The 18165-nt window shown below is 45.5% G+C and overlaps 2 protein-coding genes across 2 annotated transcripts; both read left to right on the top strand.

Annotated features, from left to right (window-relative positions):
* Positions 1 to 1125: 1125 nt before the first annotated feature.
* On the top strand, positions 1126 to 11893 carry bbs1 (Bardet-Biedl syndrome 1; the record flags this gene model as incomplete). The annotated part of the gene is given in 6 exon segments (XM_034230142.1): positions 1126 to 1261; positions 3263 to 3365; positions 4729 to 4849; positions 9149 to 9376; positions 9741 to 9968; positions 10327 to 11893. Coding segments are annotated over 6 exon segments (1191 nt in total), but the record flags the coding sequence as incomplete, so codon positions are not given.
* A 308-nt stretch (positions 11894 to 12201) lies between these two features.
* lect2l (leukocyte cell-derived chemotaxin 2 like) lies at positions 12202 to 17097 on the top strand. The gene is made up of 4 exons (XM_034230141.1): positions 12202 to 12360; positions 12688 to 12799; positions 16618 to 16769; positions 16871 to 17097. The coding sequence occupies exons 1-4, from the start codon at positions 12210 to 12212 to the stop codon at positions 17035 to 17037; spliced, it is 582 nt and encodes a 193-aa protein (XP_034086032.1). The 5' UTR covers positions 12202 to 12209; the 3' UTR covers positions 17038 to 17097.
* The last annotated feature ends 1068 nt before the right edge of the window (positions 17098 to 18165 follow it).

Below are 18165 nucleotides of genomic sequence, written 5' to 3'. Positions count from 1 at the left end.
CATCAACATGTGTCCCCTCTTCTTCATGTCTCTTTTACATCAACATGTGTCCCCTCTTCTTCATGTCTCTTCTACATCAACATGTGTCCCCCTCTTCTTCATGTCTCTTCTTCATCAACATGTGTCCCCTCTTCTTCATGTCTCTTCTACATCAACATGTGTCCACCTCTTCTTCATGTCTCTTCTACATCAACATGTGTCCCCTCTTCTTCATGTCTCTTCTACATCAACATGTGTCCCCTCTTCTTCATGTCTCTTCTACATCAACATGTGTCCCCTCTTCTTCATGTCTCTTCTACATCAACATGTGTCCCCTCTTCTTCATGTCTCTTCTACATCAACATGTGTCCCCTCTTCTTCATGTCTCTTCTACATCAACATGTGTCCCCTCTTCTTCATGTCTCTTCTACATCAACATGTGTCCCCTCTTCTTCATGTCTCTTCTACATCAACATGTGTCCCCTCTTCTTCATGTCTCTTCTACATCAACATGTGTCCCCTCTTCTTCATGTCTCTTCTACATCAACATGTGTCCCCTCTTCTTCATGTCTCTTCTACATCAACATGTGTCCCCTCTGTGGAAAGAGACTCTGAAAGTTTCAGGAAAAAAGATTCTCTCTTTTTTTGATCCATTTCTATAAAAACCTGTCTGAAAATGAGCTGATCAGATTTTGGCCACTTGATGATGTCATCACGATGTTTTGTCTTGTGTAGCCATTAACCAATCAGCAACCAAGGTAACCCCCCCCCCCCTTATCACCTGAACCTCCTCCTAGAGCTCCATTGAGTTCTTTGTAACCAAATGTCTCTCAGAGGGGCGTGGGGAGGGGCTCCTTACTTTCATCTAAAGTAACAGACAGAGAATCAGCACTTTGGAAATAGGGCTGAAACAGAGGGGATTATGGGTAATGCTGCAATGATCTGTTTGGTGTTTCAGCCAATCAGAGATAGGCTCTGGATATATCTGAGAGCTGGGATATAGTGATGAAGAAGAGGATGATAGGGGACCTTTAAAATAGGAGGAAAGGTTTTGTTAACACCTTGTGATAAATACCGTGATATTGTTTGTAAGGCAGTACCCTCCTCTCCCTCGCTCTGATTGGTCGAACCCCGTCTGTTTTTCAGACCGTCATCACCTGCATCGGGACGCTGAAGAAGAGCACGGCCGACGAAGATGGCGTCAGCTGTTTGGTGATCGGCACGGAGAGCTGCGACGTCTTCGTGCTCGACCCCGAGGCCTTCATCATCCTCTCCACAGTAAACCCATTCAAATCAACCGGTCTAGAGGTCGAGAGACGTACTGTGGGCGTGTACCGGTAGCTGGTCCATAGGGAACAGGTCCATCATCAGGTCCACCTGCCTGAGCGGTGGTACTACCTGCAACTAGAGACAGATTTAGCCGAAATATCAGGGAGATTGTTAAGCTTCAAAACTCACAGTCGTTGGGAACCGTACCGTCTTTGTTAGCTGAGTCAATGTGTTCTAAAGGATCACCTCCATAACCATAGGAGATCACTTCAGGAGCAACGCCACTGAGAATGGATCCTGGGTTACCAGACTGACCTGAGACCACAGAGAGGTTTAGGCAAGCTGCAGAGAAGTCTATGTTATGTTTCCTAACCAGTCTATAGGTTGGAAGACTTGCTGTCTTTTGTCATTGGGTTTGCATTGGTATGATGAGGAGCACCGCCATAGGGAACAGGTCCATCAACACGTCCACCGGTGGAAGCTGTGTTCCTACCGGTTTGACCTGGATCCAGAGACATATTTAGGCAAAACGTCCACGTTTTTAGGGAATAATGTGATGTAATGCCTCTAAACCAGTCTAAAGGTTTGAAAACGTACCTTCATTTGTAACGGAGTAGCCTGTGTTGGAGTATTGAGAAGCACCGCCATAGGGAACAGGTGCATCAGCGAGTCCTGAGGCAGCCGTGTTACTTTCTGCAACTAGAGACAGATGTATGCAGAAAGCTTCTGAACTAATCTAACAATGGTTGGGAATCTTACCATCTTTTTCACGAGGGTCCCTCTTAAGGATAAGATCCACCCTAATCGTGGCTTCAATCCTCTCCGAATTCTAATAGTTTCTGCTTCGGCTCACGTTCCATCTTCCTGTCTAGTTTGATTAAAATCAGCCCAGAGGTTTCTCTGAACATGAGTCTCTCTGAGGAGACCTGACAGAGACTCGATCCCTGAGCAGCGTCTCAAAGGGTTTCTAACGTGCAGAGGTGGGAAGTAGTGGAGTACAAATACTTTGTTACTGTACTTAAGTACATTTTTCTGGTATCAGTACTTTACTCCACTACATTTTACTTCGACTTCTGACATGTTGAACCCAAATACCTGTACTTTCTACTTCTTACATGTTGAACCCAAATACCTGTACTTTCTACTTCTTACATGTTGAACTCAAATACCTGTACTTTCTACTTCTTACATGTTGAACTCAAATACCTGTACTTTCTACTTCTTACATGTTGAACTCAAATACCTGAACTGGTTCCTTTAGTCTGAATGTGTGTTTGATGCGTGATCATTATTCTTTAGAGTCATTGCGTGCCTATTGATTTGAACACGATCCGTGTATCCATCATTTCCTGGTCTTCTCTAAAGAAGAGGGACCAATGGAAACGTTGTCATGGTGCCGTTGTTCAGCATGGAAACATTCATTAGCTAACAATGACATTATTGTTCTATTAATATAAAGGGAGGTCAGGTACTCTTCAATTCAATTCAATTCAAAACCTTTATTTATCAGGTAAAATCCCATTGAGATTAATGATCTCTTTTTCAAGGGAGACCTGCAGCAGTAGGTTCCACAAGAAGACATAAACAACAGAACAACAAAAGGACATCATACAGCAAAATGTACAGGGATTACAATTTACATATTTAACCACAAGTACAGGTACCAACAGCATCTGATTTTGTAGCATCCAACTGAGCTTTAAAAACATGTAGTGGTACTAGCTTGGTAATTTTCTATTCTTTTTGCAGACTGTTCCATGTTAGTGGAGCTGCACATCTAAAAGCAGCTCTTTAAAGCAGCTGCTAGTTATGGGTACTTTCTACTGAAGTACACTTCAAAGCCTCTTTACTTTGACTTGAGTAAAGAAGTTTAGTCAGTACTTCTACTTTCACCAGAGTACTTTTAAACACGAGTATCTGCACTTCTGCCTGAGTAAAGTGTGTACTTGTACTTGAGTAAAGTGTGTACTTGTACCCTCTCTCCTAACAGTGATTATCGTATGTTGCAGATGTCGCTGCCCCGCCCCCCCCACCATGATGGATGTTACCGGGCAGTTTGACGTTGAGTTTCGCATCACGGTGGCGTGTCGCAACGGAAACATCTACATCCTGCGCAGGTCAGGAAACCCACTCAACAATAATAACATATTAAGAGTTATATTACGGCACGTCCACACGGCCCGTCCACACGGCCCGTCCACACGGCGCGTCCACACGGCGCGTCCACACGGCGCGTCCACACGGCCCGTCCACACGGCCCGTCCACAAGGCGCGTCCACACGGCCCGTCCACACGGCGTGTCCACACGGTGCGTCCACACGGCCCGTCCACAAGGCGCGTCCACACGGCCCGTCCACACGGCGTGTCCACACGGTGCGTCCACACGGCCCGTCCACACGGCGTGTCCACACGGCGTGTCCACACGGCGTGTCCACACGGTGCGTCCACACGGCCCGTCCACACGGTGCGTCCACACGGCCCGTCCACAAGGCGCGTCCACACGGCCCGTCCACACGGCCCGTCCACACGGCCCGTCCACACGGCACGTCCACACGGCGTGTCCACACGGTGCGTCCACACGGCAGCGTGTGTTGAAGCGTGACAGAGGGCGTGCCAGAGGGCGTGTCTGGCGTGCGACCAACAACCAATCACATTCATCTCCCGCCCTGGACACACAAGCACGCGGTTTGATTGGCTAGCGCTTGTACTGGCATATGATTTGATTGGCTGGCGCTTCCGTCGACGCTTGAAAAGTTGAACTTTTCTCAACTTTCGAAGCGAGCGACGTACCCACAATGCAGTTCGGCAGAGCGTGACGGCACCCCATTCAAAGTGAATGGGAAGCGTCTCCGTTGAAGCACGCGACGCTGCCGTGGACGGGCCGTTAAAGCTGATTGCATACAGAGATACAGGCGAGGAAAGAAGTATTTGATCCCCTGCAGATTTGCCCTAACCCTAACCAGTCTATATTTGAATGGCAGGTTTATTTTAACAGTGAGAGTAAGAATATCAAAAAGAAAAACCAGAAGTTCTTGTTTGTTGAAAGGGGGTCAAATACTTATTTCCCAGTTAAATGCAAATACATTTTTACCGTTTATATAATGTCAATTTCTGGATTTTCTTTTTGATATTCTTACTCTCACCGTTAAAATACATCTACCATTACAAATACAGACTGTTCATTTCTTCGTAAGTGGGCAAACTTACAAAATCTGCAAGGGATCAAATACTTATTTCCTCCACTGTATATAAAGGGGGGGATATGTCCTCATATAATAATAAGAATAATAATAATAATAATAATAATCTAATAGTCCATTTTATTTATAAGCGCACTTTTCATTTGAGTAAACACAACTCAAAGTGCTGCAGAGTAAAATGGTTGAAACAAAACAACAACATATCCTCCTATGGCCAGCAGGCGTTGAGGCGTGTATTGATTTAAAACGTGACGCTGGTGTTTTTGTCGCCGCCCTGCAGGGAGTCGGAGAAACCGAAGTACTGCATCGAGCTGTCGAGCCACCCGGTGGGTCTGGTGCGGGTCGGGAAGAACGTGGTGGTGGGCTGCGCCGACGAGAGCCTGCAGGGGTTCACCCAGAAGGTAACAGTAGGGTTATTAGCAGAGAGGGCAAGAGTACACACATCCTGTACTCAAGTAGAAGTACACATCCTTTACTCAAGTAGAAGTACACACATCCTGTACTCAAGTAGAAGTACACACATCCTTTACTCAAGCAGAAGTACACACATCCTGTACTCAAGTAGAAGTACACATCCTTTACTCAAGGAGAAGTACACATCCTTTACTCAAGGAGAAGTACACATCCTTTACTCAAGTAGAAGTACACACATCCTGTACTCAAGTAGAAGTACACACATCCTGTACTCAAGTAGAAGTACACATCCTTTACTCAAGGAGAAGTACACATCCTTTACTCAAGTAGAAGTACACATCCTTTACTCAAGTAGAAGTACACACATCCTGTACTCAAGTAGAAGTACACATCCTTTACTCAAATAGAAGTACACACATCCTGTACTCAAGTAGAAGTACACATCCTTTACTCAAGTAGAAGTACACATCCTTTACTCAAGTAGAAGTACAAATCCTGTACTCAAGTAGAAGTACACATCCTTTACTCAAGTAGAAGTACACATCCTTTACTCAAGTAGAAGTACACACATCCTGTACTCAAGTAGAAGTACACACATCCTTTACTCAAGCAGAAGTACACACATCCTGTACTCAAGTAGAAGTACACAGATCCTGTACTCAAGTAGAAGTACACACAGCCTTTACTCGAGCAGAAGTACACACATCCTGTACTCAAGTAGAAGTACACACATCCTGTACTCAATTAGAAGTACACACATCCTGTACTCAAGTAGAAGTACACACATCCTTTCCTCAAGTAGAAGTACACATATCCTTTACTCAAGTAGAAGTACACACATCCTGTACTCAAGTAGAAGTACACACATCCTTTACTCAAGCAGAAGTACACACATCCTGTACTCAAGTAGAAGAACACACATCCTGTACTCAAGTAGAAGTACACACATCCTGTACTCAAGTAGAAGTACACACATCCTGTACTCAAGTAGAAGAACACACATCCTGTACTCAAGTAGAAGTACACACATCCTGTACTCAAGTAGAAGTACACACATCCTGTACTCAAGTAGAAGTACACACAGCCTTTACTCAAGTAGAAGTACACACATCCTGTACTCAAGTAGAAGTGCACACATCCTTTACTCAAGTAGAAGTACACACATCCTTTACTCAAGTAGAAGTACACACATCCTGTACTCAAGTAGAAGTACACACAGCCTTTACTCAAGCAGAAGTACACACATCCTTTACTCAAGTAGAAGTACACATCCTTTACTCAAGGAGAAGTACACATCCTTTACTCAAGTAGAAGTACACATCCTTTACTCAAGTAGAAGTACACACATCCTGTACTCAAGTAGAAGTACACACATCCTTTACTCAAGCAGAAGTACACACATCCTTTACTCAAGTAGAAGTACACATCCTGTACTCAAGTAGAAGTACACATCCTTTACTCAAGTAGAAGTACACATCCTTTACTCAAGTAGAAGTACACACATCCTGTACTCAAGTAGAAGTACACATCCTTTACTCAAATAGAAGTACACACATCCTGTACTCAAGTAGAAGTACACATCCTTTACTCAAGTAGAAGTACACATCCTTTACTCAAGTAGAAGTACAAATCCTGTACTCAAGTAGAAGTACACAGATCCTGTACTCAAGTAGAAGTACACACAGCCTTTACTCGAGCAGAAGTACACACATCCTGTACTCAAGTAGAAGTACACACATCCTGTACTCAATTAGAAGTACACACATCCTGTACTCAAGTAGAAGTACACACATCCTTTCCTCAAGTAGAAGTACACATATCCTTTACTCAAGTAGAAGTACACACATCCTGTACTCAAGTAGAAGTACACACATCCTTTACTCAAGCAGAAGTACACACATCCTGTACTCAAGTAGAAGAACACACATCCTGTACTCAAGTAGAAGTACACACATCCTGTACTCAAGTAGAAGTACACACATCCTGTACTCAAGTAGAAGAACACACATCCTGTACTCAAGTAGAAGTACACACATCCTGTACTCAAGTAGAAGTACACACATCCTGTACTCAAGTAGAAGTACACACATCCTGTACTCAAGTAGAAGTACACACACCCTGTACTCAAGTAGAAGTACATACATCCTTTACTCAAGTAGAAGTACACACATCCTGTACTCAAGTAGAAGTACACACACCCTGTACTCAAGTAGAAGTACACACATCCTTTACTCAAGTAGAAGTACACACATCCTGTACTCAAGTAGAAGTACACACAGCCTTTACTCAAGCAGAAGTACACACATCCTTTACTCAAGTAGAAGTACACATCCTTTACTCAAGGAGAAGTACACATCCTTTACTCAAGTAGAAGTACACATCCTTTACTCAAGTAGAAGTACACACATCCTGTACTCAAGTAGAAGTACACACATCCTTTACTCAAGCAGAAGTACACACATCCTTTACTCAAGTAGAAGTACACATCCTGTACTCAAGTAGAAGTACACATCCTTTACTCAAGTAGAAGTACACATCCTTTACTCAAGTAGAAGTACACACATCCTGTACTCAAGTAGAAGTACACACATCCTTTACTCAAGCAGAAGTACACACATCCTGTACTCAAGTAGAAGTACACACATCCTGTACTCAAGTAGAAGTACACACATCCTGTACTCAAGTAGAAGTACACGCATCCTGTACTCAAGTAGAAGTACACACATCCTTTCCTCAAGTAGAAGTACACACATCCTGTACTCAAGCAGAAGTACACACATCCTTTACTCAAGTAGAAGTACACATCCTTTACTCAAGCAGAAGTACACACATCCTGTACTCAAGTAGAAGTACACACATCCTTTACTCGAGTAGAAGAAGCACATCCTTTACTCAAGCAGAAGTACACACATCCTGTACTCAAGTAGAAGTACACACATCCTTTACTCAAGTAGTCAAAGTAAAAAGCCGTCAGTAAAGTAAGTAGTGGAGTAAAGTACTGATACCAGAAACATGTACTTAAGTATAGTAACGAAGTATTTGTGCTCCAATACTTCCTCCTCCTCTGATTAGTTATAGAAACAGACCAAGCAGCGCCCCCTGGTGTCTGAGGGTAGAAGGTCTCCTATTGTACTATTTGTAGTCATATACTACAGGTCTCAGATGTATATGAATATAAAAACATGTCTCTGAAGTGTTTGGTCCAACCCCCACAGATCATCGTAGCCCCCCCCCCCCCCCCCCCCCCTCTCCCTCTCTTCCAGCTGTTAGAGATGACTCTGGGTCTAACGGCCCGTCCACACTACAGCTTCAAAAAAAGCTTGCCGGCTGGCGTGTCTGAAGCTCGACCAACAACCAATCACATGAATCTCCCGCCCCTGAAACACAAGCAGCGGTTTGATTGGCTAGAGCTTGTACTGGCATATGATTTGATTGGCTGACGCTTCCACCGAAAGCTTCAGAAGCTTCAATAGTTAAACATTGCTCAACTTTTGCAGCCTGAAACGCCAGGAAAGCTCCGCTCTGCTTCCCACAATGCAGTTCGGCGAAAAGTGACGTCACCCCATTCAAAGTGAATGGGTGACGAGTTGGAAACCGTTTTTGAAGCTGTAGCCGTTACACAGACCATATCACTTCCAGAACAGTCTCTTTGTTTCTGACAGCAACGCTTCTGATTGGCCCGTGGGTCTAAAGCCCGCCCACATTTTAGTGATGTCGTCATGACGCGGCAAATCTGGATCAGCTCCGTTGTTCCCCGATTTTAGAGATGTGGGTACGGAGGAGAAGAGAGAGGGGTTTATTTCTGACACTTTGAGAGTCTCCTGACACACCGGGGACACACCGGGGACACACACAGGGGACACACAGGGGACACACAGGGGACACACCGGGGACACACAGGGGACACACCGGGGACACACAGGGGACACACACAGGGGACACACAGGGGACACACAGGGGACACACCGGGGACACACCGGGGACACACAGGGGACACACAGGGGACACACACAGGGGACACACAGGGGACACACACAGGGGACACACAGGGGACACACAGGGGACACACCGGGGACACACCGGGGACACACAGGGGACACACAGGGGACACACCGGGGACACACCGGGGACACACTGGGACACACCGGGGACACACCGGGGACACACACCGGGGACACACCAGGCACATGGGGGACACGCCGGGGACCTTTAAACGTGCCTTACCTCTAAAGTCCAGCAGGGGGCAACAATAAGTCTGATGATAGAAGTGTCTGCTGTGTCTCCAGGGGAAGAAGCTGTGGACCGTCCTCCTCCCGGCTCCCATCACCACCATGGCCTCCATGGAGCTCCCGACCCGGGGTCTGCAGGCGGTTCTGGTGGGTCTGGCTAACTGTGAGGTCCAGCTGTACCGAGACAAGAGCCTGCTGAGCACCATCAAGACCCCCGAGGTGGTCTCCAGCATCTGCTTCGGCCGCTACGGGCGCGAGGACGGGACGCTCATCATGACCACCAAGGTACTTGGAGAGGTCCCAGTTCTCCTACTGCCCTGCCGTGCTGCCCCTGAGCAAGGCACCTGACACCCCCCCCCCCCGGGCGCTGTGCAATCGCTGCTCCTAGTCAGGATGGGTTCAAAGCAGAGGACACATGTCACTGTGTTTCAAGGTCGAGGCTTTTATTGTCATGTGAGCAGAGCTACAGTGAAGATCTCAGGTCACAGGCTCAACAGATCAAATAGTGCAAGTAAATACAAATAAAATATAATATATTAGCAATAGTTCGAGAATAGTCTATAATATACAAGTAATTGGGATATTGATATAAGTTGCAAACAGATGCATGTTATGCGTGAATGTCATCCTCCGACTCTCTCTCTCTCAGGACGGCGGTCTGATCGTGAACATCCTGAAGAGGACGGCCTCCTTTGAGGACCGTGCGGCCGCGGCCGGGCCGCCGCTGGCTCAGAGTGTCCGGCTCAACGTGCCCAAGAAGACCAAGCTGTACGTGGACCAGACGCTGCGGGAGCGAGAGAGCGGCGCCGCCATGCACCGGGCCTTCCAGATGGACCTGAGCCGCCTGCGCCTGGCCGCCGCCGGCGCATACGTCAAGGTGGAGGACTGGTTTCTGTTCATTCCATTGTTTTACTTTGTCTGTCTGTGGGATTGTGTTTGGTGTTAAGCAGTATTTACATTGTTACTCTACCTATTTCTCTATAAAGTGAAGATTTGTTTACCTTCTTTTGAGACATGCTCTGATAGAATAACTGGATGCTGTTGAAAAAACCCAATAGACTAAGTGTAAATAAAAACAAGGTAAATGGCCCAATATACGGGTTCAGTATTCAGGGAGAAATACTTAAGAAGTGGATTTTGCATAATAGGTGAGCTTTGATGTCTTTCATTTTTGGAAAGCACTTTGAATTGCTTGTGTTGAATGGACTGTATGAATAAACGTGTCTCACCCTAAGGCTCTGGAGTCCAGCCTGACTCCGATGTCCTGCCGCCTCAGCGAGCCTCTGAAGATGAACGCCGTGGTGCAGGGCCTCGGTCCGGCCTTCAAACTCACGCTGAACGTCCAGAACACGGCGGCGTGTCGACCCGTCGCCAACCTGGCCGTCAGCTTCCTGTACGACGAGAGTCTGTACCGCATGCGGACGCCGTACCTGAGGATCCCGCTGCTGGTGCCCGGCGTCGTTTACCCCGTGGAAACCTTCGTGGAGTGCAGCAGCGACAAGGGCATCTCTGACATCATCAAAGTGTTCGTGCTGCAGGAGGGCAGCAGCGCGCCCCTGCTCAGCGCGCACATCAACATGCCGGTTAGTGAGGGGCTGACTATCAACTGAAAACAAGAAGTTAATATCAACATGCCGGTTAGTGAGGGGCTGACTATCAACTGAAAACAAGAAGTTCATATAAACATGCCAGTGAGAGAGGGGCTGACTATCAACTGAAAACAAAAAGTTCATATAAACATGCCAGTGAGAGAGGGGCTGACTATCAACTGAAAACAAAAAGTTCATATAAACATGCCAGTGAGAGAGGGGCTGACTATCAACTGAAAACAAGAAGTTAATATCAACATGCCGGTTAGTGAGGGGCTGACTATCAACTGAAAACAAGAAGTTCATATCAACATGCCGGTTAGTGAGGGGCTGACTATCAACTGAAAACAAGAAGTTCATATAAACATGCCAGTGAGAGAGGGGCTGACTATCAACTGAAAACAAGAAGTTCATATAAACATGCCAGTGAGAGAGGGGCTGACTATCAACTGAAAACAAGAAGTGCATATCAACATGCCGGTTAGTGAGGGGCTGACTATCAACTGAAAACAAGAAGTTAATATCAACATGCCGGTTAGTGAGGGGCTGACTATCAACTGAAAACAAGAAGTTAATATCAACATGCCGGTTAGTGAGGGGCTGACTATCAACTGAAAACAGGACTGACAAACATCACAGGAAAAACAAGAACTGACCAAAGAGGAAGAACTTTATTTATAAATACTTTACATTTTAGGAAATCTTCAACAATATGTATAACAAGGGAAAAAACAGAATTTCAGAGATTGAACAAATAAAGCCGTATTTTTTATTTTGAAAGAAAAATCCCTTACAATTCTGCTTTTTAATAATTATATTTTAATAATCACAGATCATTTTGTGGTAGATTTACCATTTTAATCAAGGAAAGTGAAGGTTTTACGAGGGTCTCGTTTGCATTACGAGGCCTTCGTAGATATTGCATCCACGTCTACAGGAATGATTTGTTCATTACAAAAAATATTTAAATATTGTACGATTAAATGTATTTCTGTTCCGTAGATTCGTCCATATTTAAATTAGTTTTGTGTTCATTTTACTACAGATTTATTATAAACTGTTTGAGTTCTCAGTGTACAAAATCACTGCAGACGAAAAAATACCTTTTGGTTTTATTTATGAATGTTTGTAAAGAAATATTTCCCGAACAAATAAAAAGTAATTTTCTGTGTTTTTGTAGTCTTGTACAAAATAAAATAAAATAATAAATAAACAAGATTGTAAAGCAGTCTTCATTTTTTAAAGGTAACACACTTTAAAGAGGTTTATTCTGCTTTTTGTCTGAAACACATTGGACTCCTTTGTTTACTTCTGGAACATAGTGACCTCACTAAGGAACACACGCTCCCATAGAGGTGCAGGGAGGACGTAGTTACCCTGAAGGAAGCTGCTGGTTCCCTCGACTAAAAAGCCTACTTGAAACATTGTGAAAAAGGATTTAAAAAATAGTATAAACTTTCGAAATAAAGTGTTTCCAGAGTGATGTAACAACGTGTGGAAACAGCTTCTGTTGCTGAGGGTAAACTCTGATGTTGGGAAATAGCAGAAAGCACCTGATGTGGACATTCCCCCGGAAAGAGAACGACGAGCTGTATAAAAGTCGAGAGAAGAAGAAGAAGAACAGACTGTATCTGGATCAAACTCTGGATTCAAAGATGAGACGCGTCTTCATTTTATTGGGTGAGAAACTGAATAACCTTCCGATTCATTCTAAAAATATTTTATACAAAAAATACAACTTCTTTTTAACTGTTGAGATTGTTCAATAAAAAGAGAAACACAAAAAATATTTAAAACATCAAAAAAGTACAAAACTCAGAAATGGGTGTTCTGGTTTATGTACTTTATGGGGACCAACTTAAGGTCCCCACATGGTAGCTAGTAAAGGTTTATGGTTTAACGTAATGTGTGTGTGTGTGTGTGTGTGTGTGTGTGTGTGTGTGTGTGTGTGTGTGTGTGTATGTGTGTGTTGTGTGTGTGTGTGTGTGTGTGTGTGTGTGTGTGCAGCTGTGTTGTGTGTGTGTGACGGCGTGATGTTCGGTCAGCTCTGCAATGGAAACTCTGCAAACAGCCGGAGGACGTCTGACAAATGGGGGAGGGGCAACTACGGAGCCAGCAGGTAACAACAACAACAACAACAACAACAACAACAACAACAACAACAACATTAACACAACTATAACATCAACACTACACATAGAGAGGTGCATATCTAAACCCTGACATGATCTCATCATTTCCTCACTTCCTGTCCCCTGGTCTGGATGTCAATGGTTTTCTGAATGTGTTTTTGGCTGTTATCTTGAATTAAGGTCTGGGATTAACACGAGCTGAAGAGATTTCAACGTTTTGTTCTATGACATAAAATACGTCAGTAAATACCCCACTGGTGGATTTAAAAACAGAGGTTGCTAACAAGAGTCTAAATGAGACGCCCAACATTAGCCTCCTTTAGCTTAGCGGTGGTGACGTGAAGTCATGTGACCCTGCTGTAGTTCCTTTATAGCCCAACATTAGCCTCCTTTAGCTTAGCGTGGTGACGTGAAGTCATGTGACCGTGCTGTAGTTCCTTTATAGCCCAACATTAGCCGCCTTTAGCTTAGCGGTGGTGACATGAAGTCATGTGACCGTGCTGTAGTTCCTTTATAGCCCAACATTAGCCTCCTTTAGCTTAGCGATGGTGACGCAAAGTCATGTGACCGTGCTGTGGTTCCTTTATATCCCAGCATTGGCCTCCTTTAGCTTAGCGGTGGTAACGTGAAGTCATGTGACCGTGCTGTAGTTAATTTATAGCCTAACATTAGCCGCCTTTAGCTTAGCGTTGGTAAAGTCATTTGAACGTGCTGTCGTTCCTTTATAACCCAACTTTAGCCACCTTTAGCTTAGCGGTGGAGACGTGAAATCATGTGACCGTGCTGTAGTTCCTTTATAGCCCAAAATTAGCCGCCTTTAGCTTAGCGGTGGTGACGGAAAGTCATGTGACCGTGCTGTGGTTCCTTTATATCCCAGCATTAGCCTCCTTTAGCTTAGCGGTGGTGACGTGAAGTCATGTGACCGTGCTGTAGTTAATTTATAGCCTAACATTAGCCGCCTTTAGCTTAATGTTGGTAAAGTCATGTTAACGTGCTGTCGTTCCTTTATAGCCCAACATTAGCCGCCTTTAGCTTAGCGGTGGTGACGTGAAGTCATGTGACCATGCTGTAGTTCCTTTATAGCCCAACATTAGCCACCTTTAGCTTAGCGGTGGTGACGTGAAGTCATGTGACCATGCTGTAGTTCCTTTATAGCCCAACATTAGTCACCTTTAGCTTAGCGGTGGAGACGTGAAATCATGTGACCGTGCTGTAGTTCCTTTATAGCCCTACATTAGCCGCCTTTAGCTTAGCGGTGGTGACGTGAAGTCATGTGACCGTGCTGTAGTTCCTTTATAGCCCAACATTGGCCTCCTTTAGCTTAGCGGTGGAGACGTGAAATCATGTGACCGTGCTGTAGCTCCTTTATAGCCCTACATTAGCCGCCTTTAGCTTAGCGGTGGTGACGTGAAGTCATGTGACCGTGCTGTAGTTCCTTTATAGCCCAACATTAGCCACCTTTAGCTTAGTGGTGGTAAGGTGAAGTCATGTGACCGTGCTGTAGTTCCTTTATAGCCCAACATTAGCCGCCTTTAGCTTAGCGGTGGTGACATGAAGTCATGTGACCATGCTGTAGTTCCTTTACAGCCCAACATTAGCCTCCTTTAGCTTAGCGGTGGTGACGCAAAGTCATGTGACCGTGCTGTAGTTCCTTTATAGCCCAACATTAGCCTCCTTTAGCTTAGCGGTGGTGACGTGAAGTCATGTGACCGTGCTGTGGTTCCTTTATATCCCAGCATTGGCCTCCTTTAGCTTAGCGGTGGTGACGTGAAGTCATGTGACCGTGCTGTAGTTAATTTATAGCCTAACATTAGCCGCCTTTAGCTTAGCGTTGGTAAAGTCATGTGAACGTGCTGTCGTTCCTTTATAGCCCAACATTAGCCGCCTTTAGCTTAGCGGTGGTGACGTGAAGTCATGTGACCGTGCTGTAGTTCCTTTATAGCCCAACATTAGCCGCCTTTAGCTTAGCGGTGGTGACGTGAAGTCATGTGACCGTGCTGTGGTTCCTTTATATCCCAGCATTGGCCTCCTTTAGCTTAGCGGTGGTGACGTGAAGTCATGTGACCGTGCTGTAGTTAATTTATAGCCTAACATTAGCCGCCTTTAGCTTAGCGTTGGTAAAGTCATGTGACCGTGCTGTAGTTCCTTTATAGCCCAACATTAGCCACCTTTAGCTTAGTGGTGGTGACGTGAAGTCATGTGACCGTGCTGTAGTTCCTTTATAGCCCAACATTAGCCGCCTTTAGCTTAGCGGTGGTGACATGAAGTCATGTGACCATGCTGTAGTTCCTTTATAGCCCAACATTAGCCTCCTTTAGCTTAGCGGTGGTGACGCAAAGTCATGTGACCGTGCTGTAGTTCCTTTATAGCCCAACATTAGCCTCCTTTAGCTTAGCGGTGGTAACGTGAAGTCATGTGACCGTGCTGTGGTTCCTTTATATCCCAGCATTGGCCTCCTTTAGCTTAGCGGTGGTGACGTGAAGTCATGTGACCGTGCTGTAGTTAATTTATAGCCTAACATTAGCCGCCTTTAGCTTAGCGTTGGTAAAGTCATGTGAACGTGCTGTCGTTCCTTTATAGCCCAACATTAGCCGCCTTTAGCTTAGCGGTGGTGACGTGAAGTCATGTGACCGTGCTGTAGTTCCTTTATAGCCCAACATTAGCCGCCTTTAGCTTAGCGGTGGTGACGCAAAGTCATGTGACCGTGCTGTAGTTCCTTTATAGCCCAACATTCGCCTCCTTTAGCTTAGCGGTGGTGACGTGAAGTCATGTGACCGTGCTGTGGTTCCTTTATATCCCAGCATTGGCCTCCTTTAGCTTAGCGGTGGTGACGTGAAGTCATGTGACCGTGCTGTAGTTAATTTATAGCCTAACATTAGCCGCCTTTAGCTTAGCGTTGGTAAAGTCATGTGAACGTGCTGTCGTTCCTTTATAGCCCAACATTAGCCGCCTTTAGCTTAGCGGTGGTGACGTGAAGTCATGTGACCGTGCTGTAGTTCCTTTATAGCCCAACATTAGCCGCCTTTAGCTTAGCGGTGGTGACGTGAAGTCATGTGACCGTGCTGTGGTTCCTTTATATCCCAGCATTGGCCTCCTTTAGCTTAGCGGTGGTGACGTGAAGTCATGTGACCGTGCTGTAGTTAATTTATAGCCTAACATTAGCCGCCTTTAGCTTAGCGTTGGTAAAGTCATGTGAACGTGCTGTCGTTCCTTTATAGCCCAACATTAGCCGCCTTTAGCTTAGCGGTGGTGACGTGGAGTCATGTGACCATGCTGTAGTTCCTTTATAGCCCAACATTAGCCACCTTTAGCTTAGCGGTGGTGACGTGAAGTCATGTGACCGTGCTGTAGTTCCTTTATAGCCCAACATTAGTCACCTTTAGCTTAGCGGTGGAGACGTGAAATCATGTGACCGTGCTGTAGTTCCTTTATAGCCCAACATTAGCCTCCTTTAGTTTAGAGGTGGTGAAGTCATGTGACCGTGCTGTAGTTCGTTTATAGCCCAACATTAGCCTCCTTTAGCTTAGAGGTGGTGACGTGAAGTCATGTGACCGTGCTGTAGTTCCTTTATAGCCCAACATTAGCCACCTTTAGCTTAGCGGTGGTGACGTGAAGTCACTCAAGGAGATTATCCTGCTGAAAAAAACTTGTAAAATATCATAAATGTTTGTTTACATCCCTACAGTACAGTTGCATTGTGGGACATGTAGTCTCCAGTGTCAGGTTTGTACCATTGGTTACTGTTAACTAGGGATACTAAAATAAAATATTTGTTATATTTTTACGGGTGTTTGTTGTGTTTCAGAGGGGCCCGGCTCCACAAAGGTCTGGACATCGTGTGCAGCGACGGATCGATCGTCTACGCTCCGTTTGACGTGACGTTAAACGGGAAAGTCACCGTGTACAACGACCCCAATAAGGCGGCCATCAACAGCGGCATCAACCTGAGTGGAGAGGGTTAGCATCACATTAGCTGTTAAATATCTAACGTTTGTCATGTGACTTACTGACAGTAAAGTGTGTTTTCACACACTGACAGTAAAGTGTGTGTTTTGCAGGTCTGTGCTTCAAGCTGTTCTACGTGCAGCCGGACCGGACCTCGGGCACGGTGAGGGCAGGGCAGCGGCTCGGCGTCATGCTGCCGATGCAGAGCGTTTACCCAGAAATCACCTCTCACATCCACGTCCAGATGTGCGACCGCAGCGACCCCACGCCGCACTTCTGATCCAACAGAACTGAGTTCTCATTTAATTTCTTGTTATAAACCAATAAAACCTAAAGACAGTGTTGTGGTGTTTCTTGAAATAAAGCCACGTCCAAACTAATGTATTACGCAGCTTAGTTGAATACACGATTCTGATTGGTTCATTTGGATATTTCAGAGATTGTTTTTCTTAGTAATACCAACATTTTTAAGTCAATAAAATAATTTTCAATTATTTCTGAAAGTTGGTTTATTAAGTGTTGATTTATTTAATGTGTGTGTAATAATCGGGATAATGTGCAGCGAGGAGCTTCATTAATGACCGCCTCGCTGCACATGAAACCTTTAACCACTCCTTCTCAGCTCCATCTGACATACAAGCATCTCCCCCAACCTCCACCGCCACCACTTCTCCCCCCATCTCCCTTGAGCTCCTGACTCCTCCTCCCCAGCGCCGCCTCTCCCAGTTCAACCTGGTTACCCCACTTGAAATACTCCATCTGATCGGTTCCTCAAATCCCACAACCTGCTCCCTTGACCCTCTACCCACTCCTCTCCTGAAGTCCTGCCTCCCCGTCCTCTGACCCTATCTTGCTAACCTTTTCAACTCCTCGCTGTCCTGGAACCGTCCACTCTGCTTTCAAAACTGCTGCCATTACTCCAATCCTCAAGAAACCTGGTCTTGATCCCTCCTCCCTCACTAATTACCGCCCCATCTCCAACCTACCATTCCTCTCAAAAACTCTTGGATGCATTGTAGCCAAACAAATTCACTGCCATCTCCAAACCAACCGGCTTTATGAACCCCTTCAGTCTGGATTTCGTCCTCACCACAGTACAGAAACTGCACTCGTCAAAGTCCTCAATGACCTCCTCACCTCTGCTGACACTGGTTCCCTCAATATTCTCATCCTCCTCGACCTGAGTGCAGCCTTCGATACCGTGAGCCACAACATCCTGCTCACCCGACTCAGGGACATTAGTATTGAAGGTATTGCACTCAGCTCCAGTCCTACCTCACTGAACGATCCCACTTCATCTCCCTCCCAAACCATTCCTCTGCCACAGCTTCAGTCATCCAAGGCGTTCCTCAAGAATCAGTACTTGGCCCCCTCCTCTTCATCATTAACATCCTCCCCCTCGGTCAGA

Source organism: Gymnodraco acuticeps, unplaced genomic scaffold, assembly GCF_902827175.1.
Source record: "Gymnodraco acuticeps unplaced genomic scaffold, fGymAcu1.1, whole genome shotgun sequence".
In the NCBI taxonomy this organism is placed as follows: Eukaryota; Metazoa; Chordata; class Actinopteri; order Perciformes; family Bathydraconidae; genus Gymnodraco; species Gymnodraco acuticeps.
The sequence above is the reverse complement of the archived record's forward strand: the minus strand, read 5'-3'. Positions and strand labels throughout refer to the sequence as shown.

Coding starts and splice junctions, on each gene's coding strand:
- lect2l (XM_034230141.1), top strand. CDS start 12,210: ATGTTGGGAAATAGCAGAAAGCACCTGATGTGGACATTCCCCCGGAAA. Junction 12,800..16,617: donor GGCAACTACGGAGCCAGCAG/GTAACAACAACA, acceptor GTTGTGTTTCAG/AGGGGCCCGGCTCCACAAAG. Junction 16,770..16,870: donor CATCAACCTGAGTGGAGAGG/GTTAGCATCACA, acceptor TGTGTTTTGCAG/GTCTGTGCTTCAAGCTGTTC.